Below are 22,015 nucleotides of genomic sequence, written 5' to 3'. Positions count from 1 at the left end.
ACAGCAGATCTTATATCTTTGAAATTGTGAACAAAAAAAGAAACTGGTGCTAGCTTTGCTGTCATACTTCAAACTATAAAAGTTATTGCCACAGAGCCGGCGCCGTGGCTCAATAGGCTAATCCTCCACCTTGCGGCGCCGGCACACCGGGTTCTAGTCCCGGTTGGGGCGCCGGATTCTGTCCCGGTTGCCCCTCTTCCAGGCCAGCTCTCTGCTATGGCCAGGGAGTGCAGTGGAGGATGGCCCAGGTGCTTGGGCCCTGCACCCCATGGGAGACCAGGAAAAGCACCTGGCTCCTGGCTCCTGCCAGGATCAGCGCGGTGCGCTGGCTGCAGCGGCGGCCATTGGAGGGTGAACCAACGGCAAAGGAAGACCTTTCTCTCTCTGTCTCTCTCTCTCTCACTGTCCACTCTGCCTGTCAAAAAAAAAAAAAAAAAAAAAAAAAAAAAAAGTTATTGCCATAGTACATGGTAAGTGGTTAGTTAAGATGCAAAAGGCATTATACATATGTATGATTGGGAAAAAAATATATAGTGTATTTAGTATTCAGTACTAGCCATGGTTTCAAGCACCCACTAGAGATCCTGGAATTTACCTCTTGTAGATAAGGGGAGACTGCTCTTCTCCTGGCTTCTCTGCCCTTCCTGTAGGTTTTCCATCATTGTTCCACCTATGTTGCTTTTCCCCAAAAAGCTCTAGAGTGTAGTTCTTGTCATTTTACAAATAGTAAGCATGACTTTTCAGTTTGTTACTTCTTGTCAGTAGGTCTCACATTTGTAAACCAAATCTGTTTACAAAGCTTTGGTGTTTTGTGTGTGTGTGTGTGATTATTTTTGTTTTATCAGACCCTGTTCTATTTCTTACTAAGCTCTGTCATTGAAATGGAAATAAAGTCACCATGTTTCAGTTCCATCTAGCGATTTATCAGACAAAAGACATTAAAAAGGTGGAAGGAAGTTCTGTCCTGTGAAGACAGGGATGTGCTTTACCTCTGGCAGACTTGCTGTCTGAAGCCCTAGGGGAAGTCGGGATGGCACAGCCCACAACCTGGGCCCCAGGGCGTGCCAGTAGGACTGCTCTGAGCCACGAGGCAGATAGACTGGGTCTGAATTGCAGTTCTGCTTCCTAGTTGTGTAATTCTAATCTTGTTCGATTTTAAGTGTGTTGGTGGATATAAAGTGGCTTACAACACCCGGCACATAGCTAACTGCTCTAAAAAAGCTGTCTTCCTCCCCAGCTTCATGCGTTACCGACACTCCACTATCGTGCTGAGGTGCTGCTTTTGGTTTTGGGGGTGGTTTTTTTTTAGAGAGTTAGTCAGAATCACCACCTCTAACATTTTGGTTCATTTCCTGCTCTTGATTTATCTTCTTTTTTAAAGGAAGAGTTTATTTATTTCCAATGTTCTAGGGCTTTATTATGGTGTTGAATTTATCCCCTTAGGGAAAAAAATGCTGTAGTAACTTAGAAGAATAGAGTTGTTTTTCAACCAATTCACATACCACTTTCACTGGTTGACTCCATTCCTGAGATTTTCTAACATGGAACCAAAATTAAATTTAAGAAAGCATTCAGTTTGTTTCACTTTTAGCTTTGGTTAGTCTTTTTTTTTTTTTCCTTTTTTTTTTTTTTTCTTTTTTTTTTTGACAGGCAGAGTGGACAGTGAGAGAGAGAGACAGAGAGAAAGGTCTTCCTTTTGCCGTTGGTTCACCCTCCAATGGCCGCCGCGGCCGGCGCGCTGCGGCCGGCGCACCGCGCTGATCCGATGGCAGGAGCCAGGAGCCAGGTGCTTTTCCTGGTCTCCCATGGGGTGCAGGGCCCAAGCACCTGGGCCATCCTCCACTGCACTCCCTGGCCACAGCAGAGAGCTGGCTTGGAAGAGGGGCAACCGGGACAGAATCCGGCGCCCCAACCGGGACTAGAACCCGGTGTGCCGGCGCCGCTAGGCGGAGGATTAGCCTAGTGAGCCGCGGCGCCGGCCTGGTTAGTCTTTTTAAAAGGTTTTATGATCCCTTTCTCCCCCTGTCTCTCACCACCCTTTTTATTAGAGAACATTGAGCAACCAATAATTAACCTGCTCCTGTAGCCAGTGGTCAGGGTAGTTGGTATGTGCATTTTATTTTTATTTGTTTTTTAAGATTTATTTGAAATTCAGAGTTACAGAGAGGGAGAGACAGAAATCTTCCATCTGCTGGTTCCCTCCCCAGATGGCCACAATGGCCAGTGCTGGGTCAGGCTGAAGCCAGGAACCAGGAGCTTCTTCCTGGTATCCCACATGGGTGGCAGGGGCCCAAACATTTGGGCCATCTTCTGCTTTTCCCAGGCCATTAGCAGGGAGCTGGATCAGAAGTGGAGCAGCCGGACACGAGCTTGTGCCCACATGGGATGCCGAAGTTGCAGGTGGCAGCTTTACCTGCTATGCCACAACATAGCCTCAGTATGTACATTTGATGTGATTTCCTTTCTTTCCCTGATACTTAGAAAATTCCTGTCTTAAGCTGAATACTGCGTATGTTTCAACAAGAGGGAAAGGTAGGCTGAAAGCAGAGGAGTTGATTTCTGTTGTGTGGAGCTTGAGAACATTTGGTTCAGGAAAGGATCCGAGAGAGAGATTGTAGCTTCTGTTTGCCTCCAGGTTGGAGATTCCTTGGGAGGCCAGCAGCTCTTGGAGCCTACCTCTGAGCAAAGCCAAAGATCTCATCCCATCCGGGGCAAGCACTGTCCTCTGTCTGCGGTCTGATGCCTATCCCTGGGTTGGTGTTCAATTTATTTTTTCTTTTTTTTTTTTTTCTTTTTTTTTTCTTTTTTAAGATTTCCATCCACTCTCATTCACTTCCCAGATGGCCAAGTGTTTGGGACCCTGCCACTGATGTGGGAAACCAGGATGAAGCACCTGGCTTCAGCCTGGCCCTGCCCTGGCCATTGCAGCCATCTAGGGAGTGAAAGAGTGGATGGAAACCTTAAAAGTCATTAGCAGGGAGCTGGATCAGAAGTGGGGCAGCCGGGACACAGATTGGCGCCCATGTGGGATGAGAGCATTACAGGCAGCTGTTTTACCTGCTACACCTCAGCATTGACCCGTGTTCAATTTAAAGTGCACACTTGAAGCCTTTTTAATGAGTTTACACACACACACACACACACACACACCCTTTTTGAGGAGAAGAAAATAAATTGTAAGTCCTGGGGTTAAGAGGTAGGGGCTAGGGAAGTAATCACCCAGGCTGCTCACTATAGCCAAGTCGCAGAATATCTCTGTGGGCATTTTTTATAGTATTATTTTTTCACCTTGTCTCATATCACCATCATCATGATAGCTGATAAAGTGGTAAAGATAAAAATATTCATCCTACCTACAGAATAGGAAGAAGACCCTTGTGGTATAGGTAAGGTCTGATTATAAATTAGATAACTTGGGGGTCAAACAAAGCAAACGGTTGAACCGCCACCACTCCTCCCTGACTGATTGCTGTGCTGACAACCCTTGGCTTTGTAGTCAGGCACCCTAAGGACTGCTACATAGAACAGTGGAGCCTCCTGCTCACGCCCAGCCAGGGATTTGGCAGCGTTCCACGAAGGTGACAGGGTGGAGAACGTGGTTGCTGGTGCAGCTGCGTGTGCCTCTGCTCAGGGCTGGGAAGTGACCGAGGCAGCCTGTGCACGTCAGGCCGGGAGGTTGGCTGACGTCAGCTCTGAAGGGTAATTGCTTTTTCTTGGCTGGCTAACAAAAGGAAAGTTACTGTGATGGAGGACTTTCTAGGAGCCCTGCTACACATGACGAGGAGAAGGGAACAGAGTAAGGCCTTTCCCTAGCTCAGCTGATGGGATGTTCCCTTTGACTCTAAGTGCCAACCTGGTCTGTGGAGTATAGGAACAGGAAATGTTGTTTTCAAGAAACAAGAGGCACAAAGAAATACAGATGGGGAATATTTTTGTTTAGGAATCCAGACTGGCTAGAGGGTAACCTTCCTCCCCAGAGTACTTAAAGTTTCCCAGAGGGTGCAGAGGTAGCCATACGTCTCAGGGCTGCAGCCTGTTATTGAAAATAAGTATGGGAGCCTGACAGACAATACAACACATTGGTTTCTTTCCACAAAGCCTAAAGCAAGGCCTGAGACCTCTCCCTGAAGTGGTCATAGTTCCTCCAGCCCACCTCTGGCAAAGGAGCCCGTGGGGCCCATCATCGCTGAGAACAGCTTAGCTGTCACCCTGTAAAGCAGTCCTCCCGCCTGCCATGCTCAGGACCTCAGGGCACCCTTGATCACTTAACTTCCTTGTTACCCAAGGCTGTCTAATCCTGGTTAGGATGTAAACCGCTCACCTCGGAAGCTTTGGGGGGTGGGGGTGGAGGGACTGATGTAGGTTGGTGGCTTGCTTTTCGAAGTTAAGCACTTTGGGGCCAGTGTTGTGGAACAGTGGATTAGGCCACCACCTGCAATGCTGGCATCCCATATGGGTGCCGGTTCAAGTCCCAGCTGCTCTACTTCTGGTCCAGCTCCCTGCTGGTGCACCTGGGAGGGCAGCAGAGGATGGCCCAGGTATGTGGGCCCTTGTACCCACGTGGGAAACCCAGAGGAAGCTCCTGGCTTCAGCCTGGCTCAGCCCTGGTCATTGTGGCCATTTGGGGAGTGAACTGATGGATGGAAGCTCTCTTTCCCTCTCTCTAGCTCTGCCTTTCAAATAAATAAAATGAATCTTTAAAAAAAAAAAAGATGAATAGTCAGTCTAAGAGCTTTACTATCTTTTTTTTTTTTTTTTAATTTTTTTGACAGAGTGGACAGTGAGAGAGAGAGACAGAGAGAAAGGTCTTCCTTTGCCATTGGGTCACCCTCCAATGGCCACCGTGGCCGGCGCGCTGCAGCTGGCGCATCGCGCTGATCCGATGGCAGGAGCCAGGTACTTATCCTGGTCTCCCATGGAGTGCAGGGCCCAAGCACCTGGGCCATCCTCCACTGCACTCCCTGGCCACAGCAGAGGGCTGGCCTGGAAGAGGGGCAACCGGGACAGAATCCGGCGCCCCGACCGGGACTAGAACCCGTTATGCCGGCGCCGCAAGGCGGAGGATTAGCCTAGTGAGCCGCAGCACCGACCGAGCTTTACTATCTTAAAATTATACCATCACCTTTGCTTGAGCTGGTGTATGAAAGATAAAAGTTAAACATGTCTCCAGGGACTGAGCTGAACAGAACCAGAAGGAAACCTAGGTATGTTTTGTGATGCCTCATGAGTAGAAAGCTACAAGCCTTAGCGCTAGTCTGGTGGGTGGATTGGTCATTGTAGAAGCTGGGTGATGGGCATATGGAGATTCAGTATACTAACAGTATACCAACATTTCCCCTTTTGTATGCTTGAGATGCTCCAGAATAAAATTTTTTAAGTCCATGGAAAATGGCCTCTGCTTTGACAAATTTAGATAGAAATAAAAAAGTCATATTTCTGAAAGATTTGGGGCAAGATTTTATTAGAGGTTTAAAGCATAAAATCAGAAATTTGTCTATAACTTTTAGCAAACAAGGAAGGAAATGTGTAACTAGGTTAATAAGTCCTGCCCTTTCCTTTTTACATTGAATTATTCCCACTATCTGGCACCTAACAGAGCCTTTTTTTTTTTTTCTAAATACATCTTCCAGGAGCATATTTCTATGTACACAACATAAAAGTAACCAGAGTGTAATAGCTCTGCAAACATTTATTGCAGCTTGATTATAGGCTAGACACTGTAATGAGTCCTGATGATGGAAGCCATTGACTTTAAAGAGCTGACTTTCTAAGAGGTGAGACAGACAAGTAAGTAAAATGAAGCATACTGTGATTACTAACCCAATAGAACTGGAAAGGACAGCAGCCAAGCCAGCACGGTGCCTGAGTGAGGTTCTGCCTGGTGTTACTAATCCTGGGCCATAAAGTAGTAAGGTCAGTTATGGAGCTAAAGCTAAAGAGACTGGGAGTGAAGGACGACCTTGCATGTCATTCCAAGGAAGTTGAGCTTTATTGTGGATCATGTCATTGCCATTTCAGAGCAGAAGAGTGATGTGGTCAGAAGTATCACTTTGATTTTTTTAATGGTGACTTGACTATGTGTTTTACTTTTCCTATCATCAAGCTTATATTTCAGTTCACATATATTCAGATATAGGGAACAGAAAACTCAAAATGGCTTAAATCCAACCTAGATGAACCCTGAAGACACTGAAGTGAGTGAAAAACAGTCACAAAAGGAAAAATACTGCATAATTGCAGTTATATGAGGTACCTAGAGCAGTCAGACTCTTAGAGACAGAAGGTAGAGTGGTGGTTGCCAGGGGCGCAAACATCAGGGAATGGAGAATTATCATTTAATGGATACAGACTTTCAGTGCTGCAAGATACAACGTTCTGGAAATAGTTGTTGATGTTTGCACAACTGTGTGAATGTACTTAAAGCCACTGAACTATACACTGAAAACTCATCAAGATCATGGAGGCAGGGATTCGGTGTAGCTGCTTGGGACACCCACATATTGGAATGCCTGGGTTCAGATGCCAGCTTCACTTGCAATTCCAGCTTCCTGCTAATGCTTATTCAGGGAGGCAGCAGGTTACAACCTGCATTGCTGGGTCCTCACCACCCACATAGGAGTTCCAGATTGAGTTCCTGGCTCCTGGACTTGACCTGGGACAGCGCCAGCTATTGCAGGCATCTAAGAGTGAGCCAGCAGATGGGAGATTCTCTCTCTCTGCCTTTCAAATAAAACAATGAAAAGGTAACTGTTTTAAAAATGATTAAGATGGTAAAATGTTATCCATGTTTCATTACAATTTTAAAAAAAAATTTGTTCAACCAAATGGAAAATGTATTATTTCACGACAAATCTGCAAGGAGAGCAGCTTTGGAATTAATTTCGTGGTTCAGCAGTATCAAAAAGGAACCAGGTTATCTCTGTCTTATCCATGCATTCATGCCGTACCCTTGTAAGACAACTGCACCGCTCAGAAATTACATTCTAAAAGGATACCCAAGAGGGACCAGCGTTGTGGTGTAACAGGTAAAGAATGGGCACCAGTCAGTGTCCCAGCTGCTCCACTTCCAATCCAGCTCCCTAGTAATGGCCTAGGATGGCCCAAGGGTTTAGGTCCCTACCATCCATGTGGGAGACCTAGAAGAAGCTCCTGGTTCCTGGCTTTGGCCTGGCCCCCTGCTGGCTGTTGAGGCCATCTGGGGAGTAACCAGCGAATGGAAGCTCCCTCTCTCTGTAATCCTGACTTTCAAAATAAATAAATAAATCTTTTTTAAAAAATGAGACTGTTGTTTCATATCTCTAAGCAAGAAAGATATCTAAACACGGATTTAAATGGAGATGTTGAGTAGTAACACCCATTTTGTGTATTACATGACCAACACTCAGCTCCTGATTTCCCCCTTAAACTTATTCCTACACAGTCTTCCCAGCAAGCAAATGGCAGCTCTTCTCTCTCTAGCTCTTCTTTTACTCAGCCAAAACCTTTAGCTTCACTTTGGGTCCCTCTCTTTTGTCACAGTACCCATCAACAAATTCTGTGGGAGAATGGGGATGGGAAACGGGAGGATGGTGGTTAAGACACTCTACCAGTCATCTTCCCCACAGAGATACTAATTTGAACAGCTGTTCACACACCAGACTACTTTCACAAGAGCTAAGGAAGCCAGGTGAGAGACCACAATACCTAGTTTTAGTATAATGAGAAGACATACAGGAGACAAGAAGGAGAGTTAGCCGTATCACCCCCTCTCCTCCCCAAGCAGTTCATTGTGGAGAAAGACTGCTGTCTTCCTGCTTGTGGGAGGAAGAGAGAATTGACCGTAGTCTTAAACCTAATACTAGACCTGCCACAATGAAACCTAATGCCAGACTGGGCCCCAAGGCTCCTCTCCCAGGCCAGGATCCACAGATTGAGCCTTTGGATCCTGCTCAGCCAGGCAGCCAATGGACTGCCTCTACCACCAGCACCACTCCCAACCTCTGGCATACATCAGAGCAAGACTCTAGATGCTGGAGAATAAGGTCAGAACGTGAGCTAAGGACTTGGCCTTGAAGCTCAGGGCCAGGTAGAGACCTGTGTCCTAGTAGGATGGACTGTGTATTGGCCTGTATCATCCCCAGCCTCATGTAGCAGATCACTGGACAAGTCCTAACTGTCCCTGGGCCTGGGCCTGTGGATAGAGCCCTTGGACCTGCCCCACTGATGGAGACCTATGGTCCCAGTTGCTTGGACTTCTGTCCCAGCCAACACCACCTGAGATTGGTTGCACTGGCCTCAGACCACAAGTCTACCTCAGCAGCAAGCAGCCCATAGCAGCATGGGCCTTGGTCCTACCCTCATGTTGATCTTGTCAGGCTGTGAACACCTGAAGTGATCTAGCATTGTGGTGTTGATGTCCACAGGATTGTACGTTCTGTTCTTCCTCCAACCCAGGGAAGTATAACATGGAGAGAGTAAATGAGTACTTGAAGGGAGAATAGGGAAGTGGGTGCCAAGACAGGACATAGAAACCTAGAGCTGGCACCACAGAGATCTGCACATTCCTACCAGATTTTAGGCAAGCACTGCTGTGATGCCAGTCACCACAGGGACCCAGGCAACTTCTCAGACTCCAGGCTGGCACTCCCACAGCCCCAGCTACTATATACTGAGGACCAGTGCCCCCTTGACCCCAGATCACTGTCAAGACCCACACACTTGATATGACTAAAACAAATATTCATGCCCCACTGTTGTTACCATCGTTTACAATGCAAGAAGACATAGGAAAACTATACTACAGCATCCAACTGGAACTAAAGCCAAAGCAGCTTACCAAACCAACATCCAAAGCCACACCTTTAGGAGAAAGCCTTTTACCTCTAAAGCCAACCTTGAAAAGTGATAGACACCAGACGTGCCAGCTATGCAGATGTCAACAGAGGAACACGGGAAATACGAAAACACAAGGCAATATGATGCCTGCAAAGGAACACAATAGTGCTTTAGTAATAAACTCATATTGACAAAATACTTGAAAAGGAACTCAAAAGAATGAATATAAGGGTTCTCAAGGAAACACAAGAGTATACAGATAGATGCTTCTTTTGAAATTTTGGAATAAAAGAAAAAAGAGCCTCTGAGATACCATTAAACAAATATTCAAATTTTAGGGATCTCTGAAGAAGAGAATAAAGGCAGAAAAGAAATCCTATTCAAAAAAATTAATAGCTGAGTACTTCTCCAATCTTGAGAAAGATACATACATCCAACTACAAAAGGCCTATAGTACCTCAAATAGATGTGGTTAGAAAAGAGCCTCAGAGCTACAGAGTATATTCAAATTCTCAAGAGTACAGCACAGAAAGAATTCTAAATTTTCTAGGAGCAAAGCTCTAACTCACTTTAAGAGTGTCCTCATTAGAGTAATGGATTTTTCAACAGAAACTTTCCATGCTAGGAGGGTAATGGATTAATACATTAAAAGTTCTGAAGGAAAAAAAGCAATAAATAATTTTCAAAACAAGGAGTTCATCACAACTAAACTGGCCCAACAAAAGACACTTAAGGGAGCCTTATATACAGAAGCAAAAGAAAGGTAAATATCATCATGAAAACATGTGAAAGTATAAGACCCAATAGAAAAAGGCAGCTATTCATGATAAACAAAGGATTTTTAAAATTTTATTAGACATGGCACATCATCCACTGGTTCATTCCACGGATGGCCACAGTAGCCATGATTGGGCCAGGCCAAAGCCTGGAACTAGTAACTCAATTCAAGTATCCCACATAGGCAGTAGGGACCCAAGTACCTAAGCCATTACATGGTATCTCCCAGGGTGTGCATCAGAAGGAAGTTGGAATCATCAGTGGAACTAGGACTCAAATCTAAACACTCCATACAGGATGCAGGTATCCCAAGTGGCATCTTTTAACCAACAGGCCAAACACCCAATGCCAGGGTAAATTGTTTTAAATGACTAAATCATTACTTATCAATAACAACCTTAAATGTAAATGGACTACATTTTCCCAATTAAAAGATGTAGACTGGCAAGAGGATTTTTTTTTTTTTTTTGACAGGCAGAGTGGACAGTGAGAGAGACAGAGAGAAAGGTCTTCCTTTGCCGTTGGTTCACCCTCCAATGGCCGCCGCGGCTGGCGCGCTGCGGCCGGCGCACCGCACTGATCCGATGGCAGGAGCCAGGAGCCAGGTGCTTTTCCTGGTCTCCCATGGGGTGCAGGGCCCAAGCACCTGGGCCATCCTCCACTGCACTCCCTGGCCACAGCAGAGGGCTGGCCTGGAAGAGGGGCAACCGGGACAGAATCCGGCGCCCCGACCGGGACTAGAACCCGGTGTGCCAGCGCCGCTAGGCGGAGGATTAGCCTATTGAGCCGCGGCGCCGGCCAAGAGGATTTTTTTAAAAATGATGTGCTGCCTACAAGAAGTTTACTTCACTAGTTAGACACACAGACTGAACATGAAAGAATAGAAAAAGATATTTTACAGAAACAAAAGGTAGGAAGAGTCACCATATTATCAGACAAAATAGGTGTTAAGATAAAAACCAGAAAAAGAGAAAGAAGACCACTATATAAAGATGAAGGGACTGATTCAGCAAGAAAATAGGACATTATAAATATATGCACCTTTTCAGGAAAATCAGGTTTTATAAGACAAATAATATTAGATCTAAAAGAGACATAAGCTACAGTACAATAAAGTAAGGAACTTCAATGCCTCACTTTTATCAATGGACAGATTATCCAGACAAAATAACAAATTTCTAGAGTTAACTAGATACCAAATGGACTTAACTGACAATTACAGAATGTTCTATTCAACAGCTGCAGAATATGTATTGTTCACTAGCTCACAGGACATTCTCTAGGACAGACCATATATTTGGCCCAAACAGATTTCAATAGTTCAGAAATCAATATCTATTTTCAGACCACATTAAAATAAAACTAGAAATCAACACTTAAACTGTAGGTATTGTACAAGTACATGAAGTCTGAACGGCATGCTTCTGAATGAATAGTGGGACATTGAGGAAATCAAAATGAAATTTTAAAATTCCTTGAAACAAAAATGGAAGGATAATAAACCAACATTTATGAGGTACTGCGAAAGCAGTATTAACATAGAGTGGATATTTGGTACAGCAGTTAAGATGCCACTTAGGATACCCGCATCTCATGTTGGAGTGCCTTGTTTCAAATCCTGGCTCTGCTTCCAATTCTAGCTTCCTGTTAATGCTCCCCCTGGGAGGCAGCAAGTGATGGTTCAAGTACTTGGGTCCCTACCACCCATATGGGAGACTCAGATTGAGTTCCAGGCTCCTGTCTTTGGCCTGATCCAGCCCTGAATGTTATAGGCATTTCAGGAGTGAACCAGTAGATTGAAGAATTTTCTGTTGCTCTGCCTTTCAAATAAATAAATAAGCCTTTTTAAAAGTAGGTATCAAATAACCTAAAGGTACATCTCAAAGACCTAAGAAAGAGCAAAGCAAACCTAAAGGTATTAGAGGAAAAGAACTAATAAAACTCAGATCAGAGATAGATGGGATATACCAAAAAGCAAAAAAAAAAAAAAAAAATACAAAAGATCAGTTAAGTAAAAGGTTGGTTTTTTGAAGACCAAAATTGACAAAACTTTAGCTAAACTAGCCAAGAAGTAAGAGAAGACTCAAAGATGAAAAGATAGATATTACAACTGATGCCACACAAATACAAAGGATCATTAGGAAGTATTGTGAATGAGTGTATGCTAACGAATTAGAAAATCTAGAGGAAATGGATAAAGTTCTAGACACATAACTTACTAAAATTGGGCCCTAAAGACACAAACATACCAATAACAGGTAATAACATTTAATCAGTTATGAAAAGTCTCCCAACAATGCAAAGCCAAATGCCTCACTGCTGAATTCTACCAAAATTTTGAGAAAAAAATAACCAAATCTTTGCAAACTGTCCCACAGAACCAAAAAGGAACAAGCCTTTCCAAACTTCCCATTTTACAAGGCCAGCCTTTCCTTGATTCTAAAACCAGAGGATGACACAATTTAAAAAAAAAAAAAAAAAACTCTACGCCCAGTATCCCTGATGAAGGTAGAGGCAGAGATTCCAGCAAAATGCTAGCAGATTGACTCTTGCAAAACATCTTTCAGCATGATCATGTGGGATTCATCCAACGGATGAAGGGATCAGTCAATGTAAGCAAATCAATAAGTGTAACGCATTAACAGAATGAAGGATAAGAGTCATATGATCACAGAGAAAAAGCATTCAACAAAATTAAATAGGCATTTACACTGAGCAAATTAAGTATAGAAGAAACATACCTCAACATATGTAAGGCTGTGTATGAAAAGCCTATAGCCGTCATCAAGTTGAATGTGGAAGAGCTGAAAGCATTTTCTGTAAAATCTGAAACTGAGACAAGTATACTCACTGTCACTGTACTTATCCAATCTAGTGCTGGAAGTTTTAGCCAGAGCAGTAAGGCAAGAGAAAGAAAGAAAAGGCATACAAATATGCAAGGAGGAAGTCAAATTATCCCTGTTTGCAGATAATAACTATTCTATATAAAGAGAAAAACCTAGATCCCACCAAGAGACTAATAGACTAGATAAATGCATTCAGTAAAGTTGCAGAATACAAAATAAACATGGCAAAATAGCAGCATTTTTATACACCAATAATGAGCTTGTTGAGAGATAACTACATTTACAACAGCTGCAAAAAAAAAAAAATAGCAGCAGTGGATGATGCTCAGGTATTTGCACTCTTGCCACTTATGTGGGAGACCTGAATGGAGTTCCTGGCCCTTGGCTTCAGCCTGGCCCGGACGCAGCCATTGCAGCCATTGCAGCCATTTGGGGAGTGAACCAGCAGATGGAAGACCTCTGTGTCTCCCCTCTTTATTCTCTGCCTTTTGATAGATAATTAAGTAAATCTTTTTTTTTAATTAAATAAATGTCCACATGGATGTGAAAGCCTTCTAAAGTGAAAATTTTGAAGAAAAAAATACGAATCAAAGATATTGAATGGACACCAAAAAACGGGAAAACCTTCCCTGTTGCACCTTTTTTTCACTGAATCTCAATTCTTTGGACAAATGGTTTCTCAAATTGCATCAAAACATCTACTAAAGAACAAAATTCTGTAAGTGTAGAGCTTGATTAAGTCTTACATGTGTCTATTCCCACATGTCAATGCATAATCAATATGTAATGTTTTAGCACCCTAGAAGGTTCTCTTGTACCCCCCCCCAGTTCATATCATCTTTCAGATATAACCAGTATCCTTATTTCTTCTGTCACTATAAAATTAGTTTTGCGTATGTCTGAACTTTTATAAATGGAATCTTTTATGTCTGGTTTCTTTCACACAAATTAGGTCTGTGATGATTCATCCAATAATGTTGCAAACAGCTATGTAATTCCTTTTTTCATTGCTATCATATTATGTGAATATACCACAGTTTATCTATTTTAATGACAGATGCTGTGGATAGTTCCTGTTGGGGAATATTTTGAATAACGATTTGTTGTTGGGCATAAGCACTCACTCCACAGAATGTACTTAGAGGTCTAGAACTTCAGGAGACCCTACAATGGATTGTTGTCCCTCTCTGAGGGTTTTGAGATGTCTTCCTGCATTTAGTGAGTCTGAGCTATTGCTTGAACTTGTTATTCTTAATATTTATGTCTTTCCCTTGTTCCACCACTAAGCCACAGCATTGAATAAGAGTGATTATAGCACCAAAAAAAAAAAAAAAAAAGGTATAATTGTGCTAGATGGAATGTGAGTGATCTTGGGTTCAAAGGGAAGTAGTATGGATATAGGATGCAGTTCTGTTACCTCTGTGGTGTCAGCTTCAGTTCCATTTTCTTAATACTTAATTTTCTAGTGGACAGGAATCAAAACAAATCTTCTCTCTAAATAGTGAATTGTTTGGGTTAAAGGGTTAGGATAGACTTGAGAAAGCTAACAAGTATTTGATTTCCTGCCAAGAGTTTTTGCCTTTCATTTAATACATTTAGTAAGTGAATAATACTGTGGTGAACCGGATAAATAGAACTTAATGGGCAAGCATTTAACCTAGGAATTAAGACTCCCATGTCCCACCTCCAAGTACTTGAGTTCAATTCCCGGCTCCCGCTCCTGATTCCAGCTTCCTGCAAAAGCCCTAGAAAGGCAGTGGTGAGACTTGGATTGAGTTCCTGGCTCGGGGCATCTGCCCCAGCCTGGGGCCTGTTGCAGGTTCTTGGAAAGAACTAACAAGATGAGAGTGTTCTCTCTTCTTCCTCCCCACCCTCGACCCTCTCAAATTAAAGTTACAGAAAAGAACTTAGACTGAAGGGAGACAGACCACTCAACAATTAGAACCCATCTTGGGGAAAACACCAAACGCTCTGCAACCATAGAGTGGTACCTCGACCGGAACCGGGAGTGTCAAGGATACTGTCCGCAAGAAGGAACTCATCCGATCCCCAGGAATCAACACGGCTGACTAAGAGGGCTGCATTGGGGGAGTGCTCCAAGCAGAGAACAGTACTGGCAAGGGTGGAAGCTGGAAAGAAACACACACACACACACACACACACACACACACACACACTGAGGAATCTTAGAAACATTAAGAGTCCACCAAAGCTGGAGCATCAAGTGTATGGGAGAGGAGCAAGAGAGAGAGCTAGAAACAAACAGGTACCAGATCATGAAATGCTTAGAAACTGAACAGCAGCTACCAGCCAGCATTTCTGAGGAGTGAGCCTCTGCCAGGCTCTGGGTTAGTCACATTTCATGGACTCTCCTGACTACTATTTCACATCTGTAAGGCCCGGGTGCATCGTTACGGATAAGAAAGTGAAGGCCACAGGAACCGCCCAGGCTCTTACTGCCTGTAAAATGGCAGATTGAAGTCTGAGACTCATGTCTCGTGGTCAGAAGGCCCATTCCTTTAAGCACTGTGCAAACTGTTTATCCTGTAAGTTCTGCTGCTTGTATGTGGTCATGTCTTGTTTTACAGGGGTCATTTAGGGTAGTTATTTCTCAAACTTCAGTAATCTACAAATCCCTCTTAAAGTAAAATGAATTTTACGGATCTTTAGTAGTGACTGAAATCACTTCATGTTCCTTAACTGTTGATATAATGAAGAATACATATTTGGTCTCTGTCTCCATTTCCTGACACAGAGTTTCCCAAGACCTTATAATTTTCTGAACGACAGGGGTGCTAGAAGCATCCTTTGTTCTAATATTTCATCTTTGAACATAGTTCCTGACACAGAGATCCTAAAACCCCTGAGATTTCCGGAACGTGAAGAGCATCTTTTGTTCTAAGGAAGCAATTCTTGCTGGGCCCCTGGAGTGGGGGTGCTTACCAGGAGGTCCAGGACAGGATTGGAAGCCTGGAGCCTTCAGCCCCACCCCCTCACCCTCCAGGGAGGGGCGAGGGCTGGAGATTGCACTAATGATTGGTCACACCTGTGTGATGAAACCTCCATGAAAATCCCTAAAAGAACTTTCTGGGTTGGTGAATGCCAGCTCCCCTGCTTGGGACCCTTCCCGACCTTGCCTCTCACCTGGCTGTTCATTAGCAGACTTCTTCATATCCTTTAATAAACTGGTGAATGTTTTCCTGAGTTCTGTGAGCTGCTGTAGCAAATTGTTAAACTTAAGGAGAGGGTTGTGGAAACCCCCAGTTTGTAGCCAGCTTGAACAGAAGCGTAGGTGGCGCTTGGTGTCTGAAGTTGGCAGTCTGAGGAAAACTGGGCTCTTGTCTTGTGGGGTCTGCAGTCACTGAGTAGCTAGTGTCAGAATTAAGTTAAATTGTGTGTGGGACACCTGGTTGGTGCCCACAGAGAATGGGGAGTTGCCTGGCATGGGAAAACTACACTTCGTCTTCACAGACCACTTGTTTCCATGAGCCACGCTATTCCAGAAAACCCACTTTTTTCCTATGAACCATTCTATCCCAATTTCTGACACCAATGTTTGGTCCCTCGTACCTTTGCTACCGGGGCTGTGTGGAGAGCCCATTTCCTTCCCACACTCTTCTGTGTCAAACTTCCAGGAAACCATGGCACTGCTGGGCTTTGAAAACAGGCCTCTCATCTCATTAAATCCGCTAGTGGGATTGGAGGTGCACATCGACTGTGGCCTGAGAGAGAGAGAGAGAGAATGTGTGTGTGTCATGTACTTACACCAGCCAGCAAAGACAGACTCTGACCTCTCTCAGTAGCCATTTTTGTATTTTCATGCAGCTTCAAGTCCAAGTAATAGAAGTGTACCAGTAGTAGCCTGAGACTCTCTGGAATAGAGTGGGGAGAGGCAAGAGGCTGAGGGAAGCAGTGGCTAACTTTGATGGTCACTGAGGTGCTGCGGGGACCATCTTCTGCATTTTGTTTTTGAGGTTTGATTTTTTCTTCTTGCAAACAGGGATATTAACATAATATGGGATGCATGACTGACCATAGAATGAGAAAAGAAGGGTATATTACTATGTAGGTGGTAGAACTCAGAGAAGACAATATTTATAGCTATCTGTATACCAAATAATGTGACAGCCACACAATTTTTTACCCTGTCTATATGTTAACTTCCACATACGTGAGGAAACTTGGTATTTGTCTTTCTGGGTGTGGCTTATTTCTCTCAGCATAATGATATCCAGTCCCATCCATCTTGTTGTAAAAGCCAGAATTTCATCCGTTTTTATGGCTGAGTAATACACCATACACACACACGTTTTCTTTATCCAGTCATCAGTTGACAGACAGACCTGGGCTGACATCATTTCCCCTGGATATATATTCCCAGGAGTGGGATAGCTGGGTGATACGATAGCTCTGAGTTTTTTGAGGGATCTCCATACTGTTTTCTGTACGTATTAATTTGCACTCCTTACTTTGGTTTTTCTGCAGGGGTTGGCACCAGGAATTATTATCGGAAGATTGGCTACAGATTACAAGGCCCATACATGGTGAAGATGCTGAAATAATGGCCACGCCCGTCCACCTTTGTGCAGTGTCCCCCCTGGCAGGAGACACAGAACCAAGGTTTCGTGGATACGCAGCAGAGAGGCCGAGCAGAGCAGACAGACCTCCCCTGTCCCCTGGCGCGGAGCCTTACCCTGGTCCTGCAGCCGCAAGGACTGGAAGTGGCCTTCAAGGGCAGGGCCACACAGCTGCTGCCTGGGCCCGTGTGTGCAGGAGGCCCCCTCAGTTTTTGGTGTAAATCATTTCTCCAGGTTCTGACTCCTGCATGAGGCCTACAGGTGACCTCTTCTGGCTCACGGTGACCAAAGCAAATTAATCCATGTCCTTTGGACATCATAACTTGTAAAATAAACTTGTGATTGTCATTTGAGGAACAAACTTAGAAGTAGGTTATTTCTATACTCCAGGGACTAAAAGCCAGGTTGGAACACATGACCTCTGTCAGACATCCATCTTGGGCCTTTAACTACATACGCCTTCATGCCCAAGTTGGGAAAAGGAACTTCTGTTTTCATGGAAATCGTCTCGGTTACCGTGCTGACGTGCAGCGACAGTGCGCTGCGGGTGAGCTGGCAGGTCCCCAGCCGCCTGCCTTACCCATTCAGCAGTCTGCCATCCAAAGCGGGCCATGACAAAGAGCCTTTTTTCCCCCATTTGTTACTGTCTGCACTTCCCACATTCTTGACACCTGGGGCACAGTGTGGGCAGCTCCCAGTGTTTGGCTTTCCTGTTCCCCGGTGCCAGCAGGGAGGGTCTGACATGCACACCCAGAGGCCAGGGGCCTGAGTCAGTGCTTGCTGTTATAGTCAGGCTGTTCCCTGCATTGTGATGCTTTAAGGTGGATTTTGGTTTCTGTTACATAAAGAAAGATAGGAGTTCAGTTCATACATGAAAACAGGAACATAGAAAACAAGCCCAGCTCTAAAAATAGCAAAAAGACCATTTTGTTTTCTTTCCGGAAGTTTGTCGTGTCTCTCTTAAACACTCATGGAATCTGTTACGGAGAATGGGCTAGAGAAGTCAGTTCCTAAGTTAAGAGCATGGCTTAACCCTCGGGCCTGCCTCTGTGCCGTTTCCAAAGCTTCGTTTAATGCAACGGATTCTTCCAAATGCGTGTGAAAATAAAAAGGCCTTAACAGACTGAGAAGTGTCACGTGGGGTTCTTTTCTCTCTCGCCCTGTGAACGCAGTGATCCACGCCATGCACGGCCCGGCTGCATCGGCCCGCCCAAGATGCTGTTCACTTCCTCCTGGGCGCCGGCTGCCATCTCCCTACACTGCTGCAGGCCGCGTGGCGGCGCCTGCTTCTGGGCGTGCTGCGGAACCACTGCTGCTTTCCAGGAGCGTGGCCTGGGGAGTTCTCAGCCATGCTTTTTTTCCCTATAAAACTATTGAACTAATAAAGTGAACACCATGCTGGCCGTGCCACATGTCACTGCAGCTGGACAGGGCGCCTGAGAGGCCAGCAGGCAGGGCTGCAGTTCACCTGGGCCTGCAGCACAGCCCTGAGGGACTCAAGGAACTCTGGGCTGCTCTTACAGACTCAGCCAGGTCAAAATGCATGGTGGGCGAGAAGGCCTTTGCGCACACGTGACGTTTACTTCAAGGGATGACAAATCTAGAGGCAGATTTTGAAGCAGCTGCCTAGGAGTCTTCCCCTTCCTAGAGGATATCCGGCATCTTGTGGTCCTTGGCAGGAGTCCCGTGGCTGCGCAGAGCTGCAGAAGCCTGAGTTCCTGCGCCCGTTCTGCCACTAGCAGCTCCTGCCTCGCAAGACTCGGCAGGGCTTGTCCTGGCCTGCGCGGTGTGCGGTGCCCCCGCTGCCTGGCAGCATGGGCCCTCCCAGGTCCTGTGCGCCTCCGCCCACAGGCTGCCCGAGGAGAAGGATCAGTCGGGTATGATCCTGCATCTTCACGAAACCAGCAAAGCTACAGCTGCTTTGTCATCTGTACGGAACACCTCAAGCCCATCAGCTTTGCTCCCAGTTCAACTTTTGCTCTCTCACCTGAGGGTTAAAAAAAAAAAAAAAGAAAGATGAACCATATCAAAAGACGTAGATTGAAATCTATTTGGATAGAAAATGAGATTTTAAAAACCCATTATCCCCAAGTAAAGGAACCTGGTGAAGCTCATGGTGTCTCAGAAAGGAGTGGACCCCTTTTCCATTTTCCATCCTTACTGACCCAGACAAGTACTGAAAATATACCTTGCAAACCAGAGTCAGTCCCTATGAAAACATCTTTCAGATTACAAATTCTCATGCTCAAAGTTGTCTGGGCTTTTTTTTTTTTTTTTTTTTTTAAGATTATTACCTAATTTAAAACACAAGAATTCACATACCCACAAGTTCATGACAAGAGCTCAAGATCTGGGTTCTGAACACCTGGGCCCTTCATTAACTGCAGCGACATGAAATAAATATCACTCCCTGACAGGGCAAGTGTGAGGACCGATCGCGGTCGTATTTGGGAGAGATTGCACAGTTAGGGGTCGGCACTGTGGCACAGCGGGTTAAAGCCCTGGTCTGCAACACCAGCATCCCATATGGGTGCCGGATCTAGTCCCAGCTGCTCCACTTCCCATCCAGCTCTCTGCTATGGCCTGGGAAAGCAGTAGAAGGTGGCCCAAGTCCTTGGGCCCCTGCACCTGTGTGGAAAAAACCTGGCTCCTGGCTTTGGATCAGCACAGCTCTGGCTGTTGGCGGTCATTTAGGAAGTGAGCCAGTGGATGGAAGACCTCTCTCTCTAGTCTGCCTTTCTCTGTAACTCTTTCAATAAATAAATCTTTAAAAAAAAAACACACAGTTGTCACTTCCCTAGTGACGCGACTTCAGAGACAAGGACCATAGGCAGGGAAGCTGCAGGTTGCCTCGTCTGGAAGATGGAGGTAACAGTGCCCCCTCCTCGCAGTGGCTGTGAAGGGTAAATGGCTCCTGCACGTGTTGTTCTTAGAACAGAGCCCAGGTAACCACACACAAAATGTAGAAGTACTACTACTGCTACTAGTACCCAACAAGCACAGCATCCGGCCCGTGTCTTCCACAAGGGAGTTTCTTGTTCACAATGGAATCTCCAATTGTTTGCTAGCATCTCTAAATTGTCCTAAAAGCCGAAGTCAGAAGAACAGTACCTGGTGCCTTGACACACTATCTCCCTCATCTGCTCATTGATCTTTGTTTCATTAAGTCTAGGGTCACAGATTGTCAAATCCGTGCCTTAAGGATCAAAACACTAGCTGGGCCGTGACAGCAAAAATGCACGTGAAAGCAACCCTGTCATCCTGGGGCCAATCTATGCACGGCTGAGCCCTGCTGTGGGAGCTGGGAGCTGTGTCCACCTAGGGAATCCATCGGAGGGAGTTTGGCTGACTTTTATATAAGGTAAGGGTGGGCAGCAGGGGCACACGCTTTTTTTCTTAAGATTTATTTATTTGAAAATCAGGGTGAGGATAACTTCCATCCACTGGTTCACTCCCCAGATGGCCACAACAGCCAGGGCTGGGCCAGGCTGAAGCCAGGAGCTTCTGGGTCTCCCACATGGGTGGCAGGGGCCCAAGCCCTTGGACCATCCTCCGCTGCTTTCCCAGGCCATTAGCAGGGAGCTGGATCAGAAGTGAAGCAGCCGGGACTTGAACTGGCAAGGGGGAAACATTCCTACATATCAGTTGTGTACACCATCGAGACATTGTGTGTTTCATTCTTTGAAAGTAGCTTCAAAAACTCAAGTTTACAGACTTTTAAAGAATTAGATGTTAGCAGACATCAAATCTGTGTCTAAAAAGCATGCTGGGGCCAGTGCTGTGCTACAGTGGGTTAAGCTACGGCCTGCAATGCCGGCATCCAAAATGACTTCAGGTTTGAGTCCTGGCTGCTCCACTTCCAGTCCAGCTCCCTGCTGATGCACCTGGAAAACCAGCGGATGATGGTGCAAGTACTTGGACCCCTGCAGCCACGTGGGAGACCCGGGCAGAGTTCCAGCCTCTCCTGGCTTCAGCCTGGCCCAGCCCTGGCCACTGTGGCCATTTAAGGAGTCAATCAGTGGATGGATGGTTTCTCTGTCTCTGAAATTCTGCATTTCAAATAAATAAAACATCTTAAAAAAAAAAAAAAAACAAGCTTGCTGGCTACCTGCTCCATCGCCGTGACCAAGACGTGCAGCTGTGTCTCCTGCCCTTCACTCCCCCAGCCGGGAGAGCCCTTCTGGCCGGCTGGAGAGCCTCCTCCTCCGGGGAGGAACGGTACAGGGCCAGGCCCGCGCTCGGCTGTCACACCTCTGCACGTTCTCCAGCCTGGGAACTCCTCAGTGCGTCCTCAGGGTTCCTGAGTCTCTGCCACTTAACAGTCAGGGACCTGGGCCGACGGCTTCCTCTCCAACGCCGTGTTGCCAGTGGCAATGCAGTCCCTGAAGTGTGGTTCTGTAGGATGACTCATGCCCCCGGAGCAGCCCAGCACCCCCCGGCTGGGTCTCAGCCTCTGCAGTCCCGACCACAGCCCCCGGTCACTGACTCAGCCTCCCCCTCCCCGCCCCTGCTCTGCCCACAGTTCCTTTCGGAGGGGGAAGGGGTTTTTTCACAAACAGGTATGGAGCAACAAGGCTGTGCCTTCATTTTTTACTTCATCCTCACAGCAGCCTCTGGAAGAACCCTCCCCGTCTTCACAAAGTCAAAGTAGATAATTTCATCAAGAGAGAACACAAAGTACAGAAAGAGTCTGTTCTTTATTTAAATGAAAATAACTCAGGTTCTAAAAATTATGCACACTCCTTATGACAAATGAAACTAAGACAGACAAGCACAAAAGAACCTGTAATCCCATCCTCAGAGACAACCGTGGTTACCGCTGTGATGAGCATCCTTCCAGCCGTCGCTCCGGGCACGCATGCGTGTGCACGCACACGCACACACACACACCGCCAGCATACGTAAAATAGATGAGCCATGCGTGTTGCTCTGGAGCCTGTGTTACTGAGCAGAATGAGAGGTGGCCGTCCTTCCCTGTCAGTAATGCCTGCTTCATCCTTA

At 45.6% G+C, this 22,015-nt stretch overlaps 1 protein-coding gene across 6 annotated transcripts in view; it reads left to right on the top strand.

The window, feature by feature from the left end:
* ELP3 (elongator acetyltransferase complex subunit 3) overlaps positions 1-18,138 on the top strand; it is a 119,430-nt gene extending 101,292 nt beyond the window's left edge. For all 6 annotated transcript variants that reach the window (XM_089325450.1, XM_089325448.1, XM_002709449.6 and 3 more), the window contains one exon: positions 16,923-18,138. In XM_089325450.1, the coding sequence (XP_089181576.1) occupies positions 16,923-16,999 (77 nt within the window). In that variant the 3' untranslated portion in view covers positions 17,000-18,138. The remainder of the gene's footprint in view (positions 1-16,922) is intronic.
* Positions 18,139-22,015: the final 3,877 nt, after the last annotated feature.

The sequence above is a fragment of the Oryctolagus cuniculus genome, chromosome 2, assembly GCF_051225735.1.
Source record: "Oryctolagus cuniculus isolate XC-2025 breed Fujian yellow rabbit chromosome 2, ASM5122573v1, whole genome shotgun sequence".
Taxonomy (NCBI): domain Eukaryota; kingdom Metazoa; phylum Chordata; class Mammalia; order Lagomorpha; family Leporidae; genus Oryctolagus; species Oryctolagus cuniculus.
This window is presented reverse-complemented; position numbering and strand designations above follow the sequence as displayed.